This window comes from Alligator mississippiensis, chromosome 15, assembly GCF_030867095.1.
Source record: "Alligator mississippiensis isolate rAllMis1 chromosome 15, rAllMis1, whole genome shotgun sequence".
In the NCBI taxonomy this organism is placed as follows: Eukaryota; Metazoa; Chordata; order Crocodylia; family Alligatoridae; genus Alligator; species Alligator mississippiensis.
The window spans coordinates 3,848,382-3,872,070 of record NC_081838.1 but is presented as its reverse complement, the minus strand read 5'-3'; the positions used below and the strand labels follow the sequence as shown (position 1 = coordinate 3,872,070).

The 23,689-nt window shown below is 63.5% G+C and overlaps 1 protein-coding gene across 1 annotated transcript; it reads right to left on the bottom strand.

Moving 5' to 3' along the window:
• Nucleotides 1-428: 428 nt before the first annotated feature.
• ATG2A (autophagy related 2A) lies at nt 429-23,689 on the bottom strand. The gene is made up of 42 exons (XM_059718372.1): nt 23,397-23,689; nt 21,043-21,205; nt 20,420-20,563; nt 19,762-19,864; nt 19,324-19,480; nt 19,047-19,157; nt 18,526-18,622; nt 18,254-18,409; nt 18,030-18,172; nt 17,422-17,497; nt 17,067-17,292; nt 16,589-16,736; nt 16,320-16,406; nt 15,664-15,843; nt 14,991-15,243; nt 14,352-14,454; nt 13,982-14,144; nt 13,686-13,828; nt 13,127-13,269; nt 12,824-12,981; nt 12,499-12,649; nt 12,099-12,292; nt 10,248-10,328; nt 9,947-10,053; nt 9,553-9,645; nt 9,388-9,458; nt 8,750-8,826; nt 8,376-8,546; nt 6,576-6,702; nt 6,288-6,493; nt 5,803-6,032; nt 4,894-5,029; nt 4,328-4,540; nt 4,101-4,202; nt 3,520-3,604; nt 3,086-3,263; nt 2,495-2,567; nt 2,289-2,371; nt 1,946-2,067; nt 1,638-1,792; nt 1,362-1,514; nt 429-818 (listed from the first exon to the last, which is right to left on the bottom strand). Exons 1-42 carry the CDS (start codon nt 23,565-23,567, stop codon nt 582-584), a joined length of 5,970 nt encoding a protein of 1,989 aa, XP_059574355.1. The 5' UTR covers nt 23,568-23,689; the 3' UTR covers nt 429-581.

Below are 23,689 nucleotides of genomic sequence, written 5' to 3'. Positions count from 1 at the left end.
ACGCAGTGCTGCAGCACCTGGTGGCCTTTGGGGCCCGTGGCATTGGTCAGCCATATTGGGCCCTGCGGGGCTGGTTGCCATGGCACCAGGAAACCCTGTGGAGCATGTTGCTATGGTGCAGGGCAGCCCTCTTGGCCCCTGGGTTTGTTGCCATGGTGCCAGGCTGTGGGGCCTGTCACCACGGCAGCCCTACCATGGCGCCAGGCGCCCACCTTGGACCCGGTGGGGCTTGTTGCCATGGCGATGGCAGCCCTATCGGGCCCTGCGGGTCCCATTGCTACGGCGCGGGGGCCCCTCGGGCTACAGGAGCAGGACCCTGGGCCCCCCGCGCCCGGCTCAGCCCCTCCAGCGGGCCGAGGCTGCCCCTGCGTCCCGTGCCTCGGTTTCCCCAGCTGGCGCCCCGGAAGGAGCCAAAGCAGGGCCGGGGCTGGGGCTGAAAACCAAAGCAGCGTCTTTAATCCTCAGTCCAGGCAGCAGGGCGGGGGTCCATGCACCCACGAGAGGGGGCGGCAGCCCAGAGCCCCAGCCCATAGTCTAGAGAGATGTGGCGAGGCGGGAGCCTGGGCCCCGGGGGGCGGCGGTCAGTCCTGGGGCTCGTCCAGGCGCCACTTGAGGGCCTCCTCCTTGCGGGCGTCGGGGCGGATCTGGTTCCTCATGCCCCCCAGCAGGTTGGACGTGGCCTCCGTGGCCACGATGAGGGGCCGCACCACGGTGGGCGGGAGCTGCCGCAGGACCCCCCCCACCGCCCCCGGCAGCCCCTTCTGCTCGTGGCCCCGGGCCGCCACGTCACAGATGGTCTGAGCCGTGTCCAGCACCCCCTGGGAGGGAACAAGGGGGTCAGGATGGGCTGGCTGCCCCCCGCTCCCAGCCAGCCACTGCCCTCCCAGTCCCCCCAGTTCACTAGGGGCTGGGGAGCACTGGGAGACCCCCACGCCTGCCCCCAACTTCCCCCGAGCAGCCCCCAGGCCAACAGTGCCCTGCGGCTGGGTCCGACTGGGAGGATTTGGCACCCAGCAAGTCCTGACCACTGGGTTAAACTGGGAGGTATCCCCACCCCAGCAGCTCCCTGCAATGGGGAGGGACGAGAAGACCCCGCTCCCCAGGAACTGCCTGCCCCTGGGAAGGACTGGGAGAGCCCAACCCCAGCCCTGGGCGCCTGGCTCCTCTCCGTCCTGGGAAACAGCCCCCTATACTGGGTCAAACTGGGAGCCTCCTCCTGACACTGGACTGCCCTGGAGCACGCAGCCATGCCCCCTCCGCCCCTCAGACGCTACAGGGTCAGGGAGAAGACCCCGGCCCTGTGCAGCCCCGCCTCCTGCATAGCCCCACCCAGAGGCGTGGCCAGCAAAAAGGGGCAGTACCTCCCGGAAGGCGTCGTAGGCCTTGGCCACGCCCTCGCGCAGGTCGGCTGGCGGCTGCCCCCGGCGCTGCCTCCGCGTGGGCCTCCGGGCAGGCAGCGCCCGCGGCGGCGGGGGTGTGGGCGACAGGATGTCGTAGACGGTCTCCGCCGTGGCCTGGGGAGTCGGGGAGAGGGTGAGAGCGGGGGGCCGGGACCCCGGGGTGCTCTCCGGGGCCGGGAGGGGAGCAGGGGCTGGGGGTGAGTGGGGGGGGCCGGGACCCCGGACCCCTGCCCTCACCTGTATGGCCTGCACCAGGCGGTTGCTGAGCTCCAGGGCGGCGGCGGCCGTGGAGGTCCCGAAGGAGGCGGCGCCGCGCTGCAGCCCCCGCATGAGCCGCCCATCCTTGCGGTACTGCTCGATGGGCAGCCAGAACAGGTCCCGAAGGCCGTGAACTGGAGGGAGGGGAAGGGGCACAGGTCGGGGGGGGCCGGGACGCCCCTAAAACCCAGGCCACTCCCCCAGTACCATCCCCCCTCCCCCCCATGTTCCCAGGGCCCCGAGGCAGAGCAATAGCCCCCAGGGGGGGTAGGTGATGGGCGTCTCACCCAGCTGGACCACGGAGTGCATGGGGCCGACGCCGCCCAGGATCCCCGGGAGCTGGTTCTTGCGGATGTCGCTCAGCCACTCGGTCAGCGCGTAGCTCAGCACCTTGTCCACACCCAGCAGCCTGCGCCAGCAATGCAATATGGGAGCTGAGCACCCAGGGCAGCGCGGGATAGAGGGGGAGCTGGGGACCCAGGGAGCCATGCAAGGCCTGGTGGGACGGAGCTGAGCAGGGGCAGGTGGGGGCTGTGGGTCACCCCGACCCGCCTTGCAACCAGGGAGGTTGGGGGTGGGGTTACCTGCCAGGGCAGGTACCTCCCTGCCCCAGGCCCCGCCCCCACTTACCCATGCCGGCAGCAAAGACGCTTTAGCTTCAGCTCCGAGCAGTTGAGCTGGGCCAGGCCAATGAGGATCCCAGCGAAAGTGCCCTAGGGGAGGCGAAGGGTTAAACAGCCACCCTCCACCTATCCTGAGGCTCCGCCCCCCCATGCCTGTTTCCACACCAGGCATCTGGGCGGGTCCCCGAGGCTCCGCCCCAAAGCCCCACTCACCACCTGGTCCATGGTCACGTGCTTGCCGTGATAATCCAGCCAGATGGGCACCTCGGAGGTGAACCGGAACTCCCTGGGGATCAACCAATCAGGACAGAGAGCTGGAGAGACGGGTGGGTGAAGGGGGCGGGGCTTGGACAGGGCAGGGAACATAGTGTCCCACCCCAGAGCCGGCTGCATCCAATAGGGACACCATGTATCCCCAGCACCGATGCCTCGAGAGCTGGCCGTTGACACATTCCACCCCAGAGCCAGCTGCATTTCAGCCCCGTCTCCAGGGCCCGAGGCCCTGCCCCAGGGGCAGCCACATCTCTGTTCTACTCAGCTGCCGTGTCCCCCCCCAGAGATGGCCGCACCCTAGTGTCTGGCTTTGTATCCCCAGCCCCACCCCAGAGCTGACTGCATCTGTTCTACTCAGCCGCCAGCACAGCCCACCTCAGACGCAGCTGCAGCACAGACCTGGATGCCCCAGCCCTGACCAACCCACCATCCCAGAGGCGGCTGCATCAGTTATACTCAGCTGCTGCCATGCTCCACCCCAGCGCCAGCCGCATCTCAGAGAGGCCCGATACCCCCAGCCGCAGTCCCCACCTGAAGTAGATGGGCTGGTCGGCGGAGGACGAGGCGGTGGAGGATGAGCTGTTCTCGCTGTACGTGGTCTCCATGGAGGACGTCAGGTCGGCTCCTCCCGGCCCGGGGGTCCTGGACACCCCTTCCTGCTCCTTCCCCAGGGACTCTGGGCTACCTCGGACCCCGGCATCCAGGCGGGCTTGTTGGGGGGGAGGGAGGAGTTGGAATCAGCCCTTCCTAGCCCACGTTGGGCCTCAGTTTCCCCAGCAGCCCACACATGGGGCCCCGCCTAGTGGTGACAGGGGGTGCTGCAACACGCCGGTGCTCAGATACATTCCTGCAGCACCGAGTGCAGAGACCACCCCCACCCCCCAGTGCCTCGCTTTCCCCAGCAGCAGGCAGGGTGTGGGGCTCCTAAACCCTCACCCCTCCCCACAACCCCAAGCTTTCTTTACCTTCTGTGCCTGCCTCCACGGGAACCACAGGGTGAATGCCAGCTGCCAGACTAGTGAAGAAATCCTTCAGGAAGAACAGGGCATCCTGGGGGGTGGAGGAAGGGGAGAAAGACAGGGTCAGAGCCCCCCACACCTGATGTAGGGAGAAGACCGGGGGGTGGGGGCGGCGAAGGGAAGGGGGGGATCTATGTTGGCTCCCAGCAGGGAAAGGGTCAACCTGGTTGGAAAATAGAGGGGGGCAGCTTCCCCCTCCAGCCTGGGCCTGATTTTGCAGTGCTGGGAGGGAAGGGGCAGTCTCCTCCCACCCATCCAGGGGTGTTGCTGGGGTCCCCAGGGAGGAGGTGTTTGCGGGGTCAAGGGGCAGAGTTCAGGGCCTAGCGGAGTTCAAAGTCCCTTTGGGGTCAGGGACCAGAGACCAGGGCCTTGGGGACGTCACGGTCCCTGGGGGGTCATAGGTCAAGGGCTACAGGAGGTCAGGATCCCTGAAGGGTAAGGGATCAAGGCTTGGGGAAGTTCAGGGTCTCCGTGCGGTCAGGCAAACCCTAGGGGCAGTTCACAGTCCCTGCGGGGTCAGGGGTCACCTGGTCAATGTTGAGGCGCAGCGGCATGAGAGAGACGCGGAGGCAGCACTCGGGGCCCCCCAGGCCGGCCTCGGGCAGCACGTGCAGCGCCTTCACCGTCAGCTGGGGAGGGAGACATCAAGCTAGCTCCATGCCCCCCCACGGCACCACCCCAGCCGGGGGGATCCTGATCATCCCCCTGCCCTTGGCCCCAGCTCCCCCCTCCGCCCCAGGCCGGCAGGCCCTACCATGTTGGCGTGGGCGCGCCGGGGCATGCGCTCGCTGGTGTACAGGTACAGGAACTTGTTGATCTGGGACGAGGCCAGGCGGTCGCGGACCTCCAGCTCCTGCACCAGCAGCACCTGGCGCCCGGCCGGCTGCTCCTCCGCCTCCGGCGCCCCCCGCGGCCCCCCGGCCCCTGCCTCCGCCCCAGCAGGGTAGGTCTCGTGCTGGAAGCTCACCTGGGTGGAGGGAGAAAGGGGTTCACCCCAATTCCATGCCCCAGAGCCTGCCCCCTTCCCCCGGCCACATCCCTCCTTGGCCTGCAGCCCTCCTAAGCCCCACCCCTTTCCTTTGGCCACGCCCCCAACCAGCCACGCCCCGACCAGCATATCTCTGTCCCAGGCGGGGCAGGGAGTGAAAGGGAAGCCATGAAGTCCGGCCCTTTTTCTCCTAATCATGCCCCCAACTAGCCCCACCCCCACCTTGGCTGGCCCCACCCCTTCCCTTAGCCCCACCCTTCCATGCCAACTAGCTCCGCCCCCTCAGCCCCACGTCCTGTGTCAGGGCAGGCGCTATGCTCTGCCCCCCGCACCTTGGTGAGCTGGATCTCCATGAGCATGTTGTGCTGGCGCCCCGCGCCACCCTGCGCCCGCCAGGTGTTCTGGGGGCGGCTGGCGAGGGTGGGGCGCGACGGGGACCCACGGGTGCTGCCCAAGCCGGGCTTCATCCTGCGGGCAAGGGGGGGCAGGGGTCAGCCAGCCCCAGGCCCCACCCCCTTCCCATCAGCCCCTACAGGAGCTACAAAGCCCTGCCCCTTTGCCCAGCCATGCTCCACCCCCTGCTTTGGCAACCACCCCCTAACCTGAGAGAAGGGGCCCCTAAACTCCACCCACTTCCCCATAGCCACACCCCTTCTCTAGCCCCACCCCCTATTCTGGGGCAGGGAGCGCCGTAAGCAAACAGCAACCCTAATCCAAACCCAAGCTTTATTCCCAACCTGTAGCCCTAATCCCACCCCTAACTAATCCTAATCTCTCACCTTAATCCCAATCCATATCATTAATCCCAACCCCTAACAGTCCTAGCTGCACCACCTAATGCGAACCCCATGCCCTCCAGCTAATCCTAATCTAACCGCCATCCCAGCCCCTACTCGAATCCCAGGACTAATCCTAAACCTAACATTTGAAACCCCATTCCAGCCACTCACAATAAACCCAGCTCCTAATCCCATTCCCTAGCACTGAGCCCAAGCCCCACTTCCTTTGCCTGGCCCACCACCTTGTCTAGCAGGTGAATGGCAGCTGCTAGGTCCCACCCACTTCTGGCCACACCCCTCACTTAGCTCCACCCCTGTCCTGGAAGTGATTAGCAACCTCACAACCCTGCCCCCCATGTCTGGCCACACCCCTTATCTAGCCCTGCCCCCTACCCTTGGCCAGGGAATTCCATGTTTAAGCCCCGCCCCCAGGAGCCAGCTAGCAGGAAGCGGGGCTCTCACCTGGGGGAATGGGCGTGTCCAGGGGGGCCACGCCCACTGCCAAAGTCCCGCCCGCCATACAGGTGCCAGACGATGGAGACGTCGCGCAGCAGCACGCGGCTCTCGGGCGTGGGGAAGCGAGCGGGCGCCCGCAGCAGGTCCGTGCTGCCCAGCGGGCGCGAGAAGTGCCCGTCCCGCACCGGGACCGGCCCCTCCGCCAGCCGCGTCACCACCGGCTCCCCGTCCCTCGGCTGCGGGCACAGGAACCCCGGTCCAGGAGCCAGGCTTCCGGGCGTACCCAGGTGTCCGGGGCGCCACCCCCAGCCCCTGGCTGTCCCAGCCTTCCCAAGGAAGCCAGGCGTCCGGGTCTCCAGCCCAGTGCATCCCACTCCTCTCTTCCACTCCCCCAAAACTGCCCCCAGGCCCTGCTGGCACCCAGATCCCACCCCCATGCGCCTCCTTGCTCCCAGATCCCACCTCTGCTGACCCCTCCCCCCCCCACTTACCGGGATACCCAGGCCAGGGGCATCCAGGATGCAGAAGTCGTCAGCATCGACAGCCTCCCCTTCCACCCTGCTGCCCGTGGGGGACCCTGGCTCCGGCCCCTCATCCAGAGGGGTCCCAGGAGCCGGGCCGGGGGCAGGGGGGCGGCCGTTCTCCCCTGGGAACAGGTACACGGAGACGGGCGATGCCTGGCGCAGCCCCTCCTTGCCTGGAGGTGGGGACCAGGGTGAGAAGGGACTTTCGGGTCCCCTGTGCCGTCCCACCAGTCCCTCCTTGCCCCCTCCCAGTACCTTGCTGGGAATCCAAGTCCCGGAGGCCGCGCTCCGTGTCGATGAGGGCATCCGTCAGGTCCCGCTGGTTGATGACGGCCGTCTCGGCGGGAGGGAAGGAGGGGAGGGAGGCGGGGCTCTCCGACAGCTGGGGGGGGCAGGGGGCAATAAGAATAAGGAGGGGGTGGGAACAGAACCCGCGCCGCAGTCTCCCCTCCAGAGCCTGACCCAGCTTTGCTACGGGGAGTGCAGGCAGACCCAACTGCAGTCAAGCTGGTCGCTCCCCCAGGCTCTGCCCTAGACTGGCCCTGCTTAGGCAGAGGCAGGAAATACCGTATTGTCTTGAATACAACACGTGCCTTTCCTCACCAAAGCAGCTGCTGGAAACAGCACGCACTGGTGAGAAGCTAGAATTGGGGGGGAGAGGGGGGAAGGAGGACAGGCAATTATTTGCCATGGCCTGGGCTGCCCACCGCACCTGGGCCAGGGGAGGCCAAAGGACCCACTTTGGGCCAAATGAAATCCCTTGGCAGGTCAGATTCAGCTCATGGGCCATCTTTTGCCCACCCCTGCACTAGAGATACGGTAAGAGCTGCTCCTTAGAACAAATCGTTTCTTTTCTGCTTTTTAAAAATAAAGCAGGGATTTTTATTTGTGGGTGTGTTTGTTATAGGTGAGGAATATGCTGCTTTGCTAGAAGCAACAGCCAGGTTCAACCATAACCCAACCGGTCTCCCTTCCAGTCTCTACCCCAGCCTGACCCTGCTTAGCTAAAGGCAGAAAGTATCATACTTTCTCCAATACAACCCTTGAAAGCAGAGCATGCAACTGACTGCCCAGCCCAGCCCAGCCCAGCCCAGCCCCTGGCTTCTTTACTTTCCAGTCCATCCAGGAAGAGCACACACCAACTGCTGAAACGTCCTTAGCCTGACTAAGGGTTTTTGAACCCGAAAGCTTGCCTAATAACTTTTCTCCAACTATTTGGGTTGGTCTAATAAAAGATATCAGATTCACCCAAGGAACCTTGTCTGCCTGTGTCCTTAGACAACACGGCTACAACCTAAACCCTGACAGCCTAAACCCCTAAGAGCATGCAATACACACGAGAAGCAAGGCAAGAACGACTACTTATGGGAAGGACAACTCTATTCTTCATTTGAGCTGGCCCAAGCCTGCTTAGCTGGAGGCAGGAAAAAACGTTTTCTCAAGTTTAATACGTGTCTTTTCCATTCAAATCAGCTGCTAGAAATAACATGCAATATACACTAGAAGTATGATAATTATTACTCATGGCAAAAACAAATCTCTTCTTCTTTGTCCAGGCCTTTTAAAAATCAAATTGGGGATTTTTATTAGTGGGTATGTTATAGGAAGGAATTACAGTACTGCTCCTGGCCTGATCTCGCCAGCTCCTAACCTGGCCTGACCCTGCTTAGCTACAAGCAGTAAAGAGACTCACCAGCCGGTCTCCCTTCCAGGGTCTGAACCAGCCTGACCCTGTTTAGTTATATAGTATTTCCTGCCTTTATTTTCTCAAATATAACATGCGTCTTCCCCCTCATAAGAAGTCAGGTGCTGGAAACAGCATGCACCACACACTAGAAGTGGGGTAAGAACTGCTACTTGTAGCAAAGACAAATCTTTTCATTTTGGGGCCCTTGAACAAAGCAGGGAGAGTGTGTGTGTGTGTGTGTGTGTGCGTGTGCATGTGTGTGCGTGCGCGTGTGTGTGCGCGCGCATGCGCGCGCGTGTTATAGCTAAGGAATTATGGTCCTGTTCCCACTCTGGTCTCCCCTCGGGGCCAGCCCGAGCGAGTCGTACCTGCACCTTCTGGCCAGCGATCTCAGTGGGGCTGGGGGGCCGGGGCGGGGGGTGCAGGTCTCCCCGGTTCACAACGTACTGGAGGAGGTTGGCCAAGGCGGCACAGGAGTCCGCACAGGTGTGGAGGTGAAGCACGTTGTTGGAGCAACGCAGCTCAAAGCGCGGCTGGCTCTGGGGAGGAACAGAGCCACAGCAGCCCAGGTCAGGCCCCACAGGCCTTGAACCAGTGCCAACACCTCCCCCAGAGCCAGCCACAGCCCACCAAGATGCCACATATCCCCGGCCCTGATGCCCACCCCAGATCCAGCTGAACCCCAGTAAGGGTCCCCATATCCCCAGCCCCAATTCCCCCCACCAAGCCAGCCTGGACTCACCAGCTTGCCTGCCGTGTCCCCCTTCCACGTGGTGATGACCAGTTCTAGCAGGTCAACGTCCAGCACGCACACATAATCTGCAGCCCCAGAGAGGAGAGATTCAACTCTCAGATGCCTGGCTTCTCTCCCCGCTCTGGGTGGGGAGGTGGGGCTGGGAGACTAGAGCAGGGGCAGCTGGGAGGCTGGATGCCTGGGGTCTCTTCAGCTATGGGAGTGGAACGGGGGGCTGTGGGGTAAGTGCGGAGGCAGCTGGGAGCCCACTCTCCCTAGTCTGGGAGAGGTATGGGAAGTGGAGGGGTTAGAGCAGGAGAAGCTGGGAGCCTGGATGCCCGTGTCCTCTCCTCGCTGTAGGAGTGTGGGGGAGCAGAGGAACCTGGGCACCTCCTGTAACTTCAGTTTTCTCAGATACACCCCCCGCCGGCCTGTGGATGTGTTGGAGCCTGACCCCTGTACCTCCCCACTGCCAGCCTACGAACAGACTGGCAGGTCCCCCTTCCAGATCCTGAACAGAGAGAACCCTGCTGAGCCTCAGAGACCTAACACAACGCCCAGCCCAAGGCGCCACAGGGGCAAAAAGGGGCCTTACCCTGGCTGACTGATGGACAGACAGAGGTTGGGGACGGGGGTGGCACTATTACCTTTGCGCAGGTCGACAGAGTCAGCCTCACACTTGTCCGATAAGTAGATGGCCGAGTCGTCTAGGATGAACCTGCCGGGGTGCGGGGGGAGCAGAAAGCTGGTCAGTTGGGGAAGTCGAGGCTGGATCTGGGCCTGATCCTGGGCGGGAAGGGGGTGGGGCTCACCGGAGCAGGAAGATGGACGTGTCCACAATGATGTTGCTGGACAGGGTAAAGGTCTCAGCTGTGATGAGCACCCGGATGGGGAGGTAGAGGGGCCTGCAGGGGTGCGGAGAGAAGAGGTGCTGAGTGGGGACAGAATAGCAGACGTCCAGACCCCCAGCACCCGTCCCCTCCAGAGCTGGAAACAGCCTAGGCATCCGGTCTCAGGCCCACATACTCTAACCCCCCAGAGCAGTGAGGGACTTTAACCACCCCCAGCCAAGCCCCAACACCCTTCCCAGAGTGGGAGAGGAACCCAGGAGTCCAGGCTCCCAGCCTTACATGCTCCGGGCCCCCAGCCCCCTCTCCCCTCCGGAGCAGCAGAGAATCCAGGCATCCGGGCTCCCCCCACCTATACCTGTAGTCCACGGCGCAGCTGAAGAGGTGCGTGTGCAGCACCGTGATGACGGTCGGGGGGTCGTAGCCCAGGATGGGCTCATCCACGACGTCCAGGAACTCGATGAGCTGCAGGGTGAGACCGGGGCTGGGACACTTGGGGGCACTCCAGACCCATGGGGGGGTCCCCCCCACCTCCCAGGGCATCAGTGTTGGGGACTCCTCTCTGGGTGCGGACAGATTTGACGGTTATCCTGGGATTCGATTGCCCCAGGGTAAGATGCCCTCCCCCAGAACACGATGCCCCCAATTCGGGGTCTCACCTGCGTGTACCAGCTCTGATTGGGCAGGGCCATGTAGTGCCTCATGGTAGCTCCTTCCAGCCGCACGGTCACCAGGAACTCCTGGGGGGGAGGAAAAAGAAGGGGTGATCTGGGGGTCCAGGATCAGCGGGGGGCAGTCAGGAACCAGGGGGTGGAGCCTCAGAAGGGGCGTGGCTTCCGAGGCTGAGCTGGGGGGGCACACCCACTCCCCTGCCACAGCTAACCACCTCCCAAGGCCAGGCACGCTGGCACCCTTTGCCTGGCTGCAAAGAGTGGGGGGGGCTGAGAGCCCGGGCACCTGGGCCGTGGGATTCACCGATTTTCCACTCCCGTGACCAACCAGCCAAGAACTAATTACTATAATAATAATTGTTAACACACCACCAATAATGGATGATGGTAATGACAATTACTGCTACCAAAAATCTGCTTACAAACATACAATCAAAATTAACTTTTAAGTTTACAATTGGATTAAAGGTTGCATAATTTATCAGCAATTTACGTTAGATGTTTTCCTGTTAATATTCTTATATATCCTCAACTAATCTATTTACAGATACCAGCACATAACTTAAATTAATTTTATCCTACATTTAAGATGGGATCAAAATTAATATAGTTTATGTATTAACTTGAATGAGTTTCACCTGTTCTGTTTATAGGTATTTGTACGTACACACTCAGAAACGCATTGCTTTTACAATTAAATTAAAACGTATCATTCATCAGTATATGTACTTTACATATTCTTATTGTCATCTCTAAATATTTAAATATACGCTTAGAAATATATCGACATATAATTTTGCATTCGCTATGAAATTGAGTTAAAATTTCTATGTTGTATTTTTTGCTGTATGGACATTGTATGTTTAGAAGTTAATATCCTACATGTAAGGTTGTGGTGATATAATAACGATAATTACATAATTGTTAATGATTATTACCAATATGCTATAACGATAATCATAAGGTAACAATGATTATGACAATAACTAATAACAACGTACTAATGGTAATAATAATAATAATAATAATAATAATAATAATAATACACTCAACATTACCATCATTGCCAACTTAAATTTAATATTAATTTAAATCATCCTAATCAAATCTAAAGTTCAATATGAAACTGAGTACCAATCTCTATTTTCAAGCAAGGGTTTACAAACGTACGTAGACAAAAATGTATACATCGACATATACAGGTAAATCACGTTGTTTTTAATCCACTTCTGAACTTAACCTACCATTAATATCAATGGCATGTTTGTAACCACGTGCTTAATGAACGTGTCAGTGTGAGATGCAAATATGAAAGTGCGTGGTATATTTATGCTTGCAAACACAACACATGCATTTAATCTCAATTTTAAACCTGATCCAAAATCGTTTTAAAGGATATTTTGGTAGCCATACGTGTAACGATACATAAATACACCAAGAAAATAAAGGGTAAATATTTATGTTCATGCTAAACTTATAAAATAGGGGTTTTTCTTCAAATAAATGATACACAACATAAGACAGGATGTCAGGGGCTGGGGACAAGTCTTGTCAGACGGGATGAGGCCGGCTCTGGGGCAGGAGATACGGGGCCCCTCTCTGGGATGCGGCCAGCTCTGGGGTGGGGCGTGTCAGTAGCTGGGTGTAACAGACTCAGCTGCCTGTGGGGTGGGGCCTTGGGCACTGGGACACGGGGCTGAAATGCAGCTGGTTCTGGGGTGGGACATGTCAGCAGCCGAGTAGAACAGATGCAGCCGGCTCTGGGGGGTGAGGAGACAGGGTCCCTCACTGGGATGCGACCAGCTCTGGGGCGGGGGAGTACGTGGTCAGACCCGATACCTTGATGTTCTTGTCCAGGTCGAGGTGGATGCGGATGGCAGCCACGAGCATCTTGGCAGGCTGGTCCCTCCTGCCCCCCGCTGGGCGCCCGGGCACCCCCTCCTCGGAGGGGTACAGTGTGGGGCGCAGCCGGGCGGGGGGCGTGAAGCTGGGCAGCTCCAGGCGCTCGGGCAGGGGGTAGTCGTCCAGCACGGCTGGGATAGGGACAGAGGAGGGGGGAGAGCTGGGAAGGGAACGCAGGCGTCCAGGCTCCCAGCCCCTGCTGCTCATCCCCAGCCCTCCATGCCCTCGCAGAGCTGGAGACAGCCAGGCGTCCGAGCTCCCAGACCCCCTGCCCTGGCGCCGACCCTCAATCCCCTCCCGGAGCTGAGGAGAACCCAGGTGTCCAGGCGAGCCATACCACTGTGGTAGAGGTTGACTCTCTCAGCCTCGATGCAGAGGTAGCCGAGATCCTCCTGCCCCTTGTACTGGGAGACGCTGAAGATGGTGCAGTCGTCCACATCCAGCACCAGCTCCCCGTGCGACTTGGCTACCAGCTGACCAGCCTCGCCCTGGGGTCAGGGGGCAAAGGTCAGAAGCCAGCAGTTCCCGGTGGGGCTGGATCTAGGGGGCTGTCCAGGCTGGGGATGCAGCACCCCTCACTGGGATGCAGCTGTCTCTTGGGTGGGACATGCCAGCAGCCGCGCAGAACAGAGGAAGCCGGCTCTGGGCTGCGTCCCCCTCACCTTGGCGTCGCACAGAGCTGTGACACGACCCTTGAGGATGTTGAAGACGACGGAGCAGTGGCTCTGGGGGTGCGGGCCAGGCCCCTCCCCACTGCGGTGCCCAGCCCTGCCCTCCTCAGCCCCTGGGAATGGGGCATCCTCGTCCTCGGAGTCCGAGTCTGGGGGGGGAAGCACTGAACATGGGGAAAGAGGCACGGGAGGAGCTGGGGGTAGCACCCAGGAGCCTCCCAAACCACATTCCCCTCCCAGAGCTGGGAAGAGCCCAGGTGTCCGGGCTCCCAGGCTGCCCGCTCCCCCCCGTACCCAGCTTGAAGGCCGACTTGCACATGCGGAAGCGATCAGAGACCCCGGGGAAGAGGCCGGGGGTGGATGCAGCGCCCCCTGCGGGTCCCGGCGAGCGCAGCAGGGGGCAGCTCAGCTCCCACATCAGCAGGTCGTTGTTGATCCTGGAGGAGGGGGGTGGGGGGGACAGAGACACTCAGCCCCGCTGGGGAGGACCCAGGCAACCAGCCCCCCCGCCATCTCACTCCCCAGCCCCACTGCTCTCCCAGAGCTGAGAACCTGTGTCCAGGCGTCTCACTCCCCCTGCTCTCCCCCAGCCAGGCCCAGCTCAGAGCTGGAGAGAACCCAGGTGTCCGGGTTCCCAGCGCCCCCCAATCCACTAGACCCCACTCCTCCCCGACTGGCACGGCTCTGCTCCCCACTGCCCCTTCCTGTCTTATCACGAGCAATGGGCGGCAGGTATCAGCTAGTGGAGGGCGGGCAGCGGGAGCCCAGATGCCTGGGTACCCTCCACACTCCGGGAGGAGACTGCTGTCTGGGGTGGCGGCAGGAGCCCAGACACCTGAGCTCTCTCCCTTACCTGTTGTACAGGCGCTCGTAGAAGGCCTTGCCGGGCAGGAAGATGTGGGCGCTGGGCAGCGTCACCTCCAGGGCGCAGCGTGAGGCCTCGGTTGTGGCCGCCTGGAAGGCCGCCATCTCCTCGGGTTCCCCGGGGATCACCATCTGGGGGGTCGGGGTAAAGCCTTCAAGGGGACAGGCACCTCCTGCCTCAGTTCCCCCAGGGCCAGTTCCTCCCAGGGGGCTGCTCAGCCCCCCACCATTGCCAACAGGGCTGATGAACCCTCTCCGAGTCAAACCAGGGAGCTGCCCTCATACCTCTTCAGTCTCGTACATGGTCCTCTTGGAGGAGAAGGGCGAGGCCTCGGACGGGGGCAGCTCGCAGGGGCTCTCGGCCAGCGACAGCTCCAGCTCCTCTGCCTTGTCCAGCCCCAGGTCCCAGGGGGACAGGCCGGGTGGGGGGTTCAGGGTTAGTGTGATCCTGGGGGGCAGGATGTGAGGATCAGAACAGACCGAGTGAACCCAGGTGTCTGGCCCCCAAGCCCCAGCCCCCCGGTCTAAACCTCAAGTCCCTTCTCCCTCCCCCAGAGAACCCAGGTGTCTGGTTCAGACCCCCCCTGCTCTCACCGTCTCCCACATTCCCCTCCCAGACAACCCAGGGATGGCCCCCTTCCCCCAAAGCACTCACTTTGGCACCAGATAGGCCTTGCCGGGACCCTTGGCTGCCGGGTCAAGGGCTCTGCTCAGCCGCACGCAGGGCACCTCAGCCCCCGCCCCGTCCTCCAGCACACCTGCAACGAGAGGCACCCGGACGCCGGGCTTCACCCTGGAGCTGGGGTGGGACTGGGGGGAGAGGGTTGGGAGCCCAGATGCCCGGGTTCTCTCCAGCTGTGGCAGGGGAACAGGGACTGGGGGAGGGAGATCAGGGGACTAAGAGCCCGGGTGCCTGGGCGCTTTCTGGGTCTGGGCAGTGGGAGCTGGCAGATTATAGCACAAGGGGCCAAGAGCCTGGATGCCTGGCTTCTCTGGGGCAGCGAGCAGGGATTTGCGGGTTTGGACCGGGGGCTGGGGCTCCCAGTGGAGGCTGTTCGGCGAGAACAGAGTGGGGCTGGGAGCCCGGACGCCTCAGTTCTCTCTCCAGCCGTGGGAGGAGAGGATTGTCACAAGAGGGACTAGGATCCAGGACGCCTGGGTTTTCTCCAGCTCCAGGCAGGGCGGTGGGCAGGTTAGAGCAGGAGCCCGGACGCTCGGGTTCTCTCCAGCTCCGAGAGGGGATGGAGGCCGAGAGCCTGGACGCCTGGGTCCCTCACCCCCGCCCCCAACTCACCATGCAGGTCACTGAAGGAGGCCTCGATGTGGGCGGGGGCCGGGGGGGCGCTGGGGGCAGCGTGCAGCTCCGAGCGCAGGGCCAAGTCGCTGAGCTCCAGGCGCAGGCTCTCGGGCCGCACGGCCCTCTGGGCCCAGGACCGCCGCGCCCCCGGCCCCCGCAGGTCGGGCACCGGGAAGGCCAGGCGCAGCGTCGCCCGCGGTGCTGCCAGCCGCAGCCCCACCCGCCGCTCCCCCGCCGGGGACCACTCTGCCTGGCACCGGGAAGCCGAGGGTTAAGGGGCCGGCTGCCTCATTTGCATATGCCCTGCCCCCAAACTCCCAGGTACTAGCCACACCCTCCGAGTTGGACAGGGGAGCCTCAGCTCTGCCCCCCCCTTGCAAATCCCCTGCATAGGCCCTGCCTCCAAATGTCCTCCCCATCATTGGCCACGCCCCCAATATGACACCTCAACACTGACCCCGCCCCCAGGTTTAGGCCAAGCCCCAAGTGTAGGCCCCACCTCCAGACACTAGCCCCACCCCCAAATCCCTCCCCCCACCTCTTAGCCATATGCCCAGGTGCGACACCTGCCCAAGCATACGCCCTGCCTCCAGGCCTAGGCCCCAGCCATAGGCCACACCCTCAAATACCAGTCCTGCCCCCTAGAGGTGGCACAAGCCCCGCCCCTTACCATGTGTAGCTCCCCTTGGCTATGGGGTGGCGTGTCTCTGGGGGACGGGGCTCCCGCCAGCCGGAGGAGCGGGGCCAGCCGGTCCAGGGCGCCCAGATCCACCTCGGCCTGGAACGGGGCCAGGTCCACGGCCACCTCCGAGCTCCGCGTGGCCCCCACGCGCCGACGCTGGCCTCTGCCCTGTGAGGGTGGGCAGGGGTTGGGCTGGGGGCACAAGCCCTGCCCCCTGGAGGCCATGCCCCTAAGCCCAAGACACCCCCCAGGCGTAAGCCACCCCCACAAGGACTGCCCCGCGCCAGGACCAGCCCCGGGCCCCAGCCCCAGGCCTCCCTGGGCATAATTCCCACCCCCTAAGCCTAGGCCCCACCCCCTGATCCTAGGCCACACCCCTACCCATCTCTTCAGGCATCAGTTGTCCCTGACCTTATGCACCAGCCCCTGAACCAAGCCCTCCCATGGCATAGACCCCACCCCTGGACCTAGGCCCCGCCCCCAGTGTAGCCCAGACACAAACCAGTACCCAGATTACCTCCTTTACCTTGGCCTTGCCCCAGGACTATCTCCACTACCCCATGCTCTGCTCCTAGCCCTCCCCCTTCCCCTTCCTGCCCCTGGCCCCACCCCTTGTCACAGGAAGCCCCTCCTTCTGGGCTCACCTTGGGGGGCAGCTGCTCCGTCTGCTTATAGCGCACCTGGGCGCAGGGCCGGGCCGAGGCCTCGCTGGGGGCTGCAAAACTCAGGAGCTGTTGGGAGGGGGGGCAGAGGGTATCAGGATGGAGAGGGGGTCCCTTCCTGGCCCCCCTCTCCCCTCCAGGACATTACCAGTGCACTGCCCCTGCCCCAGTCCTCTCCAGCCCCCTGCCCTGGGGGATAAGGGGCGGGGATAGGCTCCCGCCCCCTCCCCCAATGCCAGCCCACCCCTTACCTCAGTGTAGATGGGCACTCGGGACCCCTCATCTGGCCACAGGCACTCCAGGACCTCCAGCTTGCCGCAGCCCAGGTCTGCACTGGCCACGTGGAGCCCACAGGCTGCCCTCTGCTCCCAGCTCAGCTGCACCGCAGCTGCCGTCAACCTGGCAGGGGGGCAGGGAGAGCAAGAGGGGGCAAATCAGCAGGGGGCACCATGCCTGGGCATGCTGTAATGTCCCTTGGGAAGCTAAACAGGGTCAGGGAGGGTCAGAAGGTGAACAGGAGACCATGTCCAGCAAACCAATACCCAAAAAATGGGGGGGGGACGGGCACACACTGCATGTAGTGTTTCAATGACACCACCAGGGGGTACTGCACTCCCTAGACAGGCACTGACACCTCAGGGAAGCTAAGCAGGGTCCGGGAGGGTCAAGATGCGGGTGGGAGATCATCTTTAGAGACAAGTCAGCATGGGGGGCAGGACAGCACAGTACCGAAGGTGGCTGTGTGGACAGGCCCTCTCAAAGGTCTGACGCAGGGGGGAGAAGTCCCGGCCCCCGAAGGCAGCGTCCTTGCAGGAGTCCAGCTCGGTGAAGAAGTCCTGGGCTGGCAGAGGTGGGGCAGGGGCAGGGCCCTGGTGGGGTACCGTGAGTGTCAGCCCGCCCACCGTCACCCGCACCAGCGTCTCGGGGCGCAGGCTGTCCGGCTGGGGGGGCTTGCCTAGAACAGAGGAGGGCACACAGAGCTGGAGACAACCCAGATGTACGGGCTCCCAGAACCCCTCCCCGCCCACAGCTGGAAAGAGCCCAGGCGTCCGTCTGGCTCCCGGCCGAGACCCCCCCCACTTACCCTGCAGCTTGCCCAGCCCGGGGACGGTGGCAGCGAAGGGCGAGTGGCCGAAGCGCCGGGGGCTGCTGAGGATCAGCTGCAGGGACAGCGGTGGTGGGGGGGTGAGCAGGCAGCCTCGCCCCAGCTCCACCTTGAGCCTCTGACTGCCCCCCCCCCCCCCGCCCCAACCCTGCCCTAGAAGTTCAAGCTCCTCCCCCAGTTGCCAAGATCCACTCCCTACTCTTACTTCACAACCCTAGCCCCGCCTCTAGCCCCAGACTCCACCCCTTAGCTCCACCCCTAGCCTCTCTCCAACCCCTTAGCCTTCCCCTAGCCCTCAGGCTCCACCCCATCCCACCCTGGCACCAACTCTGCCCCCTGCCCCAGGCTCCACCCCTCCTACCCCTTGCTCCGCCCCCCTATCTCTTAACCCTAGGCTCCCCTTGAGGCTCTGCCCCCAGCCTCAAGCTCCCCCAGCTCTGCCCCAGCCCCTTCTCACAGCCCTAGCCCCACACTCCACCCCTAATTCCCCGACCATCCCTCCACCTCCAGGCTCTACCCCCAGCCGCTCCAGAGCTGTAGCTTCACCCCCTGTCCCGCGCACCTGTACCCCCAGGGGGGGCACTTACCCCAGGGGCGAAGGCAGGGGGCTGCAGGGGGCCAGGGCCATAGTCACTGTGGACGGAGCTGTCCAGGTCAATGTCGGAGAGCTCCCCGACCGAGCGGGTCGAGGTCACACTGCTGGTCAGGGGGGCCATGGAGAAGAACATCTCTGGGGGAAGAGGCAGGGGCGTCAGGGGGCTGCGGGTCAGGAGCGAGGGGCACCGGCAGGTCGAGTGGGGCAGGGAATCACCTCCGTTCTCGCTACCCAAAAAGCTGTCAGCCCCGTCCGGCCGGCCTGGGCCCAGCCCCGCGTGCAGCTGCTGGTTCAGGTCCTGCTCGATCAGCTTGAGGTCCTCAGAGTCCAGCGGGCGGCTCTTGCTGGGCCTCTCCCGCGGGCCGCCAGCACCTGGGATCAGGGAGGAGTAGGCAGAGGAATGGGGGGGAAGGAGAGAGCCCCGCTGCCCTCCCAGAGCTGGGGGAACCCAGGCGTTGCCCCCCCCAGACCCTGCTGCAAGCTCTCACCAGAGGTGCCGAGGGCAGCGAGGAGGCTGTGCAGGGCAGTGATGTGCTCGGGGGCCAGCAGCAGGTGCAGCGCGCCCAGCTTCCCGTCCAGCTCCAACTAGGGGCACAGCACCGCTCAGGGTGGGGTCTCCACATGCTGCCCTGCCCAATGGCCCCTCCCAGCCTAGTCCAATTCCCCCCCACAACCAGCCCAATGGATCCTTCCAGCCCAATCATCCCCTGCCCCAACAGGGGCCCAATGACCCTATCCACCCACCCCGGCACAACCAGAAGCAGAACGGGCCCTCCCAGCCTGACCCATTGACCCCCCCAATCCATAACCAGTCCAATGGACTCTTCCAGTCCATGTCCTTCCACCTCCATGAGCCCAAGGGACCCTCCCAGACTTGTCCTCCTTCCTGCCAAGACCAGCCCAATGAACCCTAACCCCGTCCATTCCCTGCCTGCCCCCCTCCCCCCCCGTCCGTCCCATCCTGTCCCCCTAGCCCAGCCTTATGGGAGCGCCCCCCAATGGCCCCCACCTTGGGTCCAGGCAGGGCCTCATTCTGCTTGACTTTGACTGTGACCTCGGTGTAGCCCGAGCAGCTGCCGATCTGCAAGAGGGCGCTGGGGGGGGCAGCTGGGGCGCCTGCCTGGGGGGTAGGAAGAGGGGGCGTGAGGCAGGGGGTCCCCCCACAACCACCACCAATCACGGTCACCACCTCTCCCTGCCGCGGCCATTAGAGAACCGAGGCCTCTGGGCTCCCGGCCCCACTGCCCTTCCAGAGCTGGGGGGAGCCAGGCGTCCGGGCGGGGTACCTGGGGTGGGGCCAGCGGTGGGGGCGGAGCCAGATCCTCATAGCAGAGCCGCACACCGCGCAGCTGCAGCACCTTGCGCACCACGGCCGGCAGCTGGTGCACGTCAGGGGGCGGCGCCGGGCCGGGCTCCCGCAGCGCCTCATCGCAGTACTCCAGCCTGCGGGGACCCCTGTTAGCTGGCAACCGCCCCCATGTGCTCCCCCCAGTGCAAGGATTTCACCCTCCCTGCCCCCCAGTCATGGATCACCTGCCAATGCATCCCCCCAGGTCAGGGATCCCCCACAAGTGACACCCTGGACAGGAATGCCCCCAACATGGCCCCTAGGGCAGAGACCCCCCAGCTTAGCGCAGGTGGTGACAGGAAGTGGGGGGGGGGGAACTGAGGGTCTGCCCCCCCCCAATGCCCCCCAGACCGGGGATGAGGAGTCTCCTTGTTACCTCTTGATGTGCAACTCCAGCGCCACCCCTGCAGGGGCACTGCCGGGTGCATGCTCCACCCGCACAATGGTGTCCACAAAAGTCACCTTTATCCGCCGCAGCACTGTGGGGGGGAGGGGGCATTAGAGGGGCAGATGGCCTGCCCCCGACACCCTCCTACCCCTCTCTGGTCCCCTGACACCCCCCAGCCCTTCCCACCCACTGCCACCCCCCACCCCAACTCACAGCAATTTAAACATGGAATAAGTCTCAGGAAAAACTGAGGCACAGGGATGCTTACCAAGAGTTAGTGGGGTAAAGAAAAGGACACCTGAGTTCTCTCCTCATTTGTGGGGGGAGTTTGATCGGGAGTGGGAGCCCAGACACCTGGGTCCTCTCCAGCAGGAGGAGAGTGGGGCCTGGGGGGGTCAGAGGAGGGAGGCTGGGAGCCTGGGGTCCCTCCAGCCCTGGGAGGGCAGCGGGAGGTGGGGTTAGAGCAGAGGGTCTGAGAACCTGGATTCTCCCCTGGCTCCAGGACAGGGGTCCAAGGCGATTATAACGGGGGTGGGGGGCTGGAAGCCTCTGGGAAGACAATGGGAAGAAGTGGACAAGCCCCAGGTTCCCACTCCAGACTCTCCGGCACCTTCCTGCCACCTCCACCCCTCCTCCAGGGACGTACCTGTCTCGATGGTCTGGGCGAACATCTCGAGGCCCTCGAGGGGCTGGGGCGGCTCCTCGGGCTGCTCCTTGAGGCACTCCTTGGCCAGCTGTAGGCTTGTCGTCATGCCTGAGGCCCAGCTCTGAGCTTCCATGCCCGCAGAGCCTGTGGGGAGGAGGGGGGCAGGGGGTCAGACCCCCCATTGCCATCCAGGGACCAGGAGGAGCTGGGAGCCCGGACACCTGGGTTCTCCCCAGCTCTGGGCGGAGAGTGGGGACTGGTGGGTCAGAGCAGGAGGAGCTGGGAGCCTGGACACCTGGGTCCTCCCCTAGCTTCTGCATGTACGTAGGGAGAAGCTTAGATTAGGGGAGTTGGGAGCTTGGATGTTTGGGTTCTCTCCGGCTCTGGGAGGGGCACGGGGGATGGCAGGACGAGAGCTGGGGGCCCGGATGCCTGGGCTCTCTCCAGCTCTGGGCTGGGGACATATGCTTATGGGAGAGTGGCTGTCATTGCTTCAGGACCGACAGCGCCCCCTACTCACAGCAGGCAGCCTCCCATCCGGCCCCCCACTTGGTCTATCCCTGTTTAGCGCAGGCTCCAAGGGGGACCCTGGAGTCCTCACAGGTCCCCTCCCTACCCCTTACCTGTGCGGTCCTTGGGGCGACAGGTGACCTGGAGCCCCGTGACCTCCACAGTGCAGTTCTCAGTGACCAGTGCGGCCCAGGGGATGGCGACCGAGATGCTCTCGATGAAGCCATCGACGATCTCCAGCGGGGCATTGGCTGACTCCAGTAGCTCATTCACAGACTGTGGAGAGAGGACGGGGCCATGATATGCGACTGATTCGGGGTGGGGGGTGGGAAGAGCAATAGGGCTGAGGGCATGTGGGCCGTTGCCAGGATTGTGGCTGGCTCTGGGGTGGGATGCAGCACCAACCATGTGTAACAGACACAGGCAACACTGGAGGGGGAGGGCGGGTGTCGGGGCTGGGAGGTATGGGGCCCCTTCTACCACAGGCTACTTGAAGAACTCCCCTGCTAGGGAGAGGGAAACTGAGGCAGGAAAGGGGTCTCACATCACATAGCAAGCCAAGGCAAGACAGACAAAGAACCCAGGTGTCCGGGCTCCCGCCCCCTGCTCCCCTCCTTGAGCTAGGGAGAACCCAGGCATCCGCATGACTCAGACCCTGGGCCAGATGGGGGCGCTGACCCTGCACCCGGATCAGACCAGCTGGCCCAGATTCCAGCTGATGCGCCAGGCAGGATTTCCTGTTTCCCTTGGCCAGTCCCTGAAGCCGCACCCCAGAGCTGGCTGCACCTTGGCCACAGAACCCGGACACCTGGGTTCTCTCTTCTCCCAGGCTCTGGGATGCCTCCGTGGCCTCCTACCTGGGACCGTTGTTCTTGCAGATCCCCTGGGACCAGGTCCTAATGAGGGGGCTAATTAATCCCCTGGGAACACTAAAAATTAACAGAGTCCCAGTTGGAATTGGGGGGGGGTCCTCCATAGGCTGGTGCCCCTCCAGAAAGGGCCCAGATCCCCCCCAGAATGAAGCCAGTTCCCCCATCCTGCCAGGTGGACAGAGGGGTGTGCCCCAACTGCCCCACCCAGCCCTAGATACAGGCTCTCCAGTCATCGCCAGGGAAACTGAGGCAGGGGCTCCCCAATGGCTGGGGGCAGAACCCAGGTGTCTGGGCACTCCCCAACCCCCCAGCCAGGACACAGGCAGACGGGGGTGCTTGCGTCTTCTTGGAAAGCTAAGAATAGGCTGGGGGGGAGGGGTCATGGGGACAGGTGGATGCTGGGGGCCCGGCCCCTGGGTTCTCTCCAGCTCTGGGAGGGGAGCGGGGGCTGGCGGGGAGAGCAGGGGGCTGGGAGCCCGGCCCCTGGGTTCCCTCCAGCTTTGGGAGGGGAGCGGGGGCTGCAGGACAGAGCGGGGTGGGGGGAGCCGGGAGCCCAGGGCCCTGCGTTCCCTGCCAGTACTACCAAGCGGAGCTGGAGCAGGTGGGGCTGGGAGCACGGACGCCCGGGTTCTCCCCACAAAGGCTCCAGCCCGGGGCCCGGTTGGGAGGCCGGTTTCCCCAAGTCCGGCTGGCGGAAGCACTGAGTCACTGCAGGGTCACATGCCACCCAGGGCAGGGTGAACTCGAGGTTGAGGCCAGGGCACTCTTGGGCACAGGCCCGGCTCCTTGCCCCCTTCCCGCTCCGTGCAAATGCCCCAGCACTGGGGGGCGCCCTGCAGCACGGCGGGAGGGCACGGCTCAGCTTGGAAGAGCGGGTGGAAAATGAGGCGTGGCCCTGCTGCGTGGCCTGGCTCCAGCCCTGTATCCCCCCAACCCTGGCTGCTCTCCCCATGCCCCTGCCCCCCAAGTCCCGGCTCCTCCCCAGCCCCTGCCCTACCCCATCTCCCCCTGCCCCACCCCATCTCCCCCTGCCCCGTCCCTCTTCCTTCCTCTCCCTGTGCCCTGGCTCCCCCTACTCCCTGGCCCCCCACATTCTCCTGCCTCAATGCCCCTTCCCTGCCCCCATCTCCCCCCTCCCCACTTAGGACCTGGCTTCCCCCTGTCCCCCAGGCTCCTTCCTTCTCCCCTCATACCTCTGTCATGCCCCCTTCCCCCGCCCCCCAGACCCTGCCCTGCCCCCCTAGACTTTTCCCCCAAACACTGTCTTGCCCCCTACACCTTTCCCCCAGAACCTGGCCTGACCCCTTCTCCTGCCCTCCTAGACCTTTCCCTGCCCCTTTGCCCCTCCCCCTCCCCTCTCCCCACAAGTAGCGGCCCTGCCCCCTATTTCCTCCCTGCTCCCCCCTGGCTCACCTCTCCCCCTGCCCCTGGGTCCCCGCTCCCCCTGCCCTCCACGACCTCCTGCCCTCATCTCCCTCGCCCCCAGGCCCTGCCTCCCCTCTGCCCCTGCCCCCCTAGACCCGGCACCCCCTGCCCGGGGCTCTTCCCCGAGCCCCCCGGGCCCTGCCGCCGGTGGGGGGCGCTGCGGGACGCACCCAGACGTCGAGGTGGATGTCCCGGAGCGCGCCGGCGCCCTGGTAAAGGTCCAGGCTGAGCTGCTCGAGGCTGAGCCGCTCCTCCAGGTAGTGGCCCAGGTAGTGCTGGAGCAGGTAGCGGCAGGCCCGCTTCTTGATGGAGCTGGACCAGGGGAAGAACCACCGGGACATGGCGGCGGGACCTGCCCGCCCAGGGTGCGCCCTGCCCGGCTGCGCCTCTACGCGACCCCCCGGCTTCCCCGCCAGGTCCTTTTCCTCCAGGCCCGGCCCGCTGGCGGGGGGCCGGTCCCGCG

What these genes read in the sequence shown, in the direction of transcription:
- ATG2A (XM_059718372.1), bottom strand. Translation starts at nt 23,567, where the DNA reads ATGTCCCGGTGGTTCTTCCCCTGGTCCAGCTCCATCAAGAAGCGGGCC. An exon ending in GAGTGCCCATCTACACTGAG is followed by an intron (nt 16,407 to 16,588) that starts GTAAGGGGTGGG and finishes CCCTCCCAACAG; the next exon opens with CTCCTGAGTTTTGCAGCCCC. An exon ending in GGCGCGCCCACGCCAACATG is followed by an intron (nt 4,203 to 4,327) that starts GTAGGGCCTGCC and finishes CTCCCTCCCCAG; the next exon opens with CTGACGGTGAAGGCGCTGCA.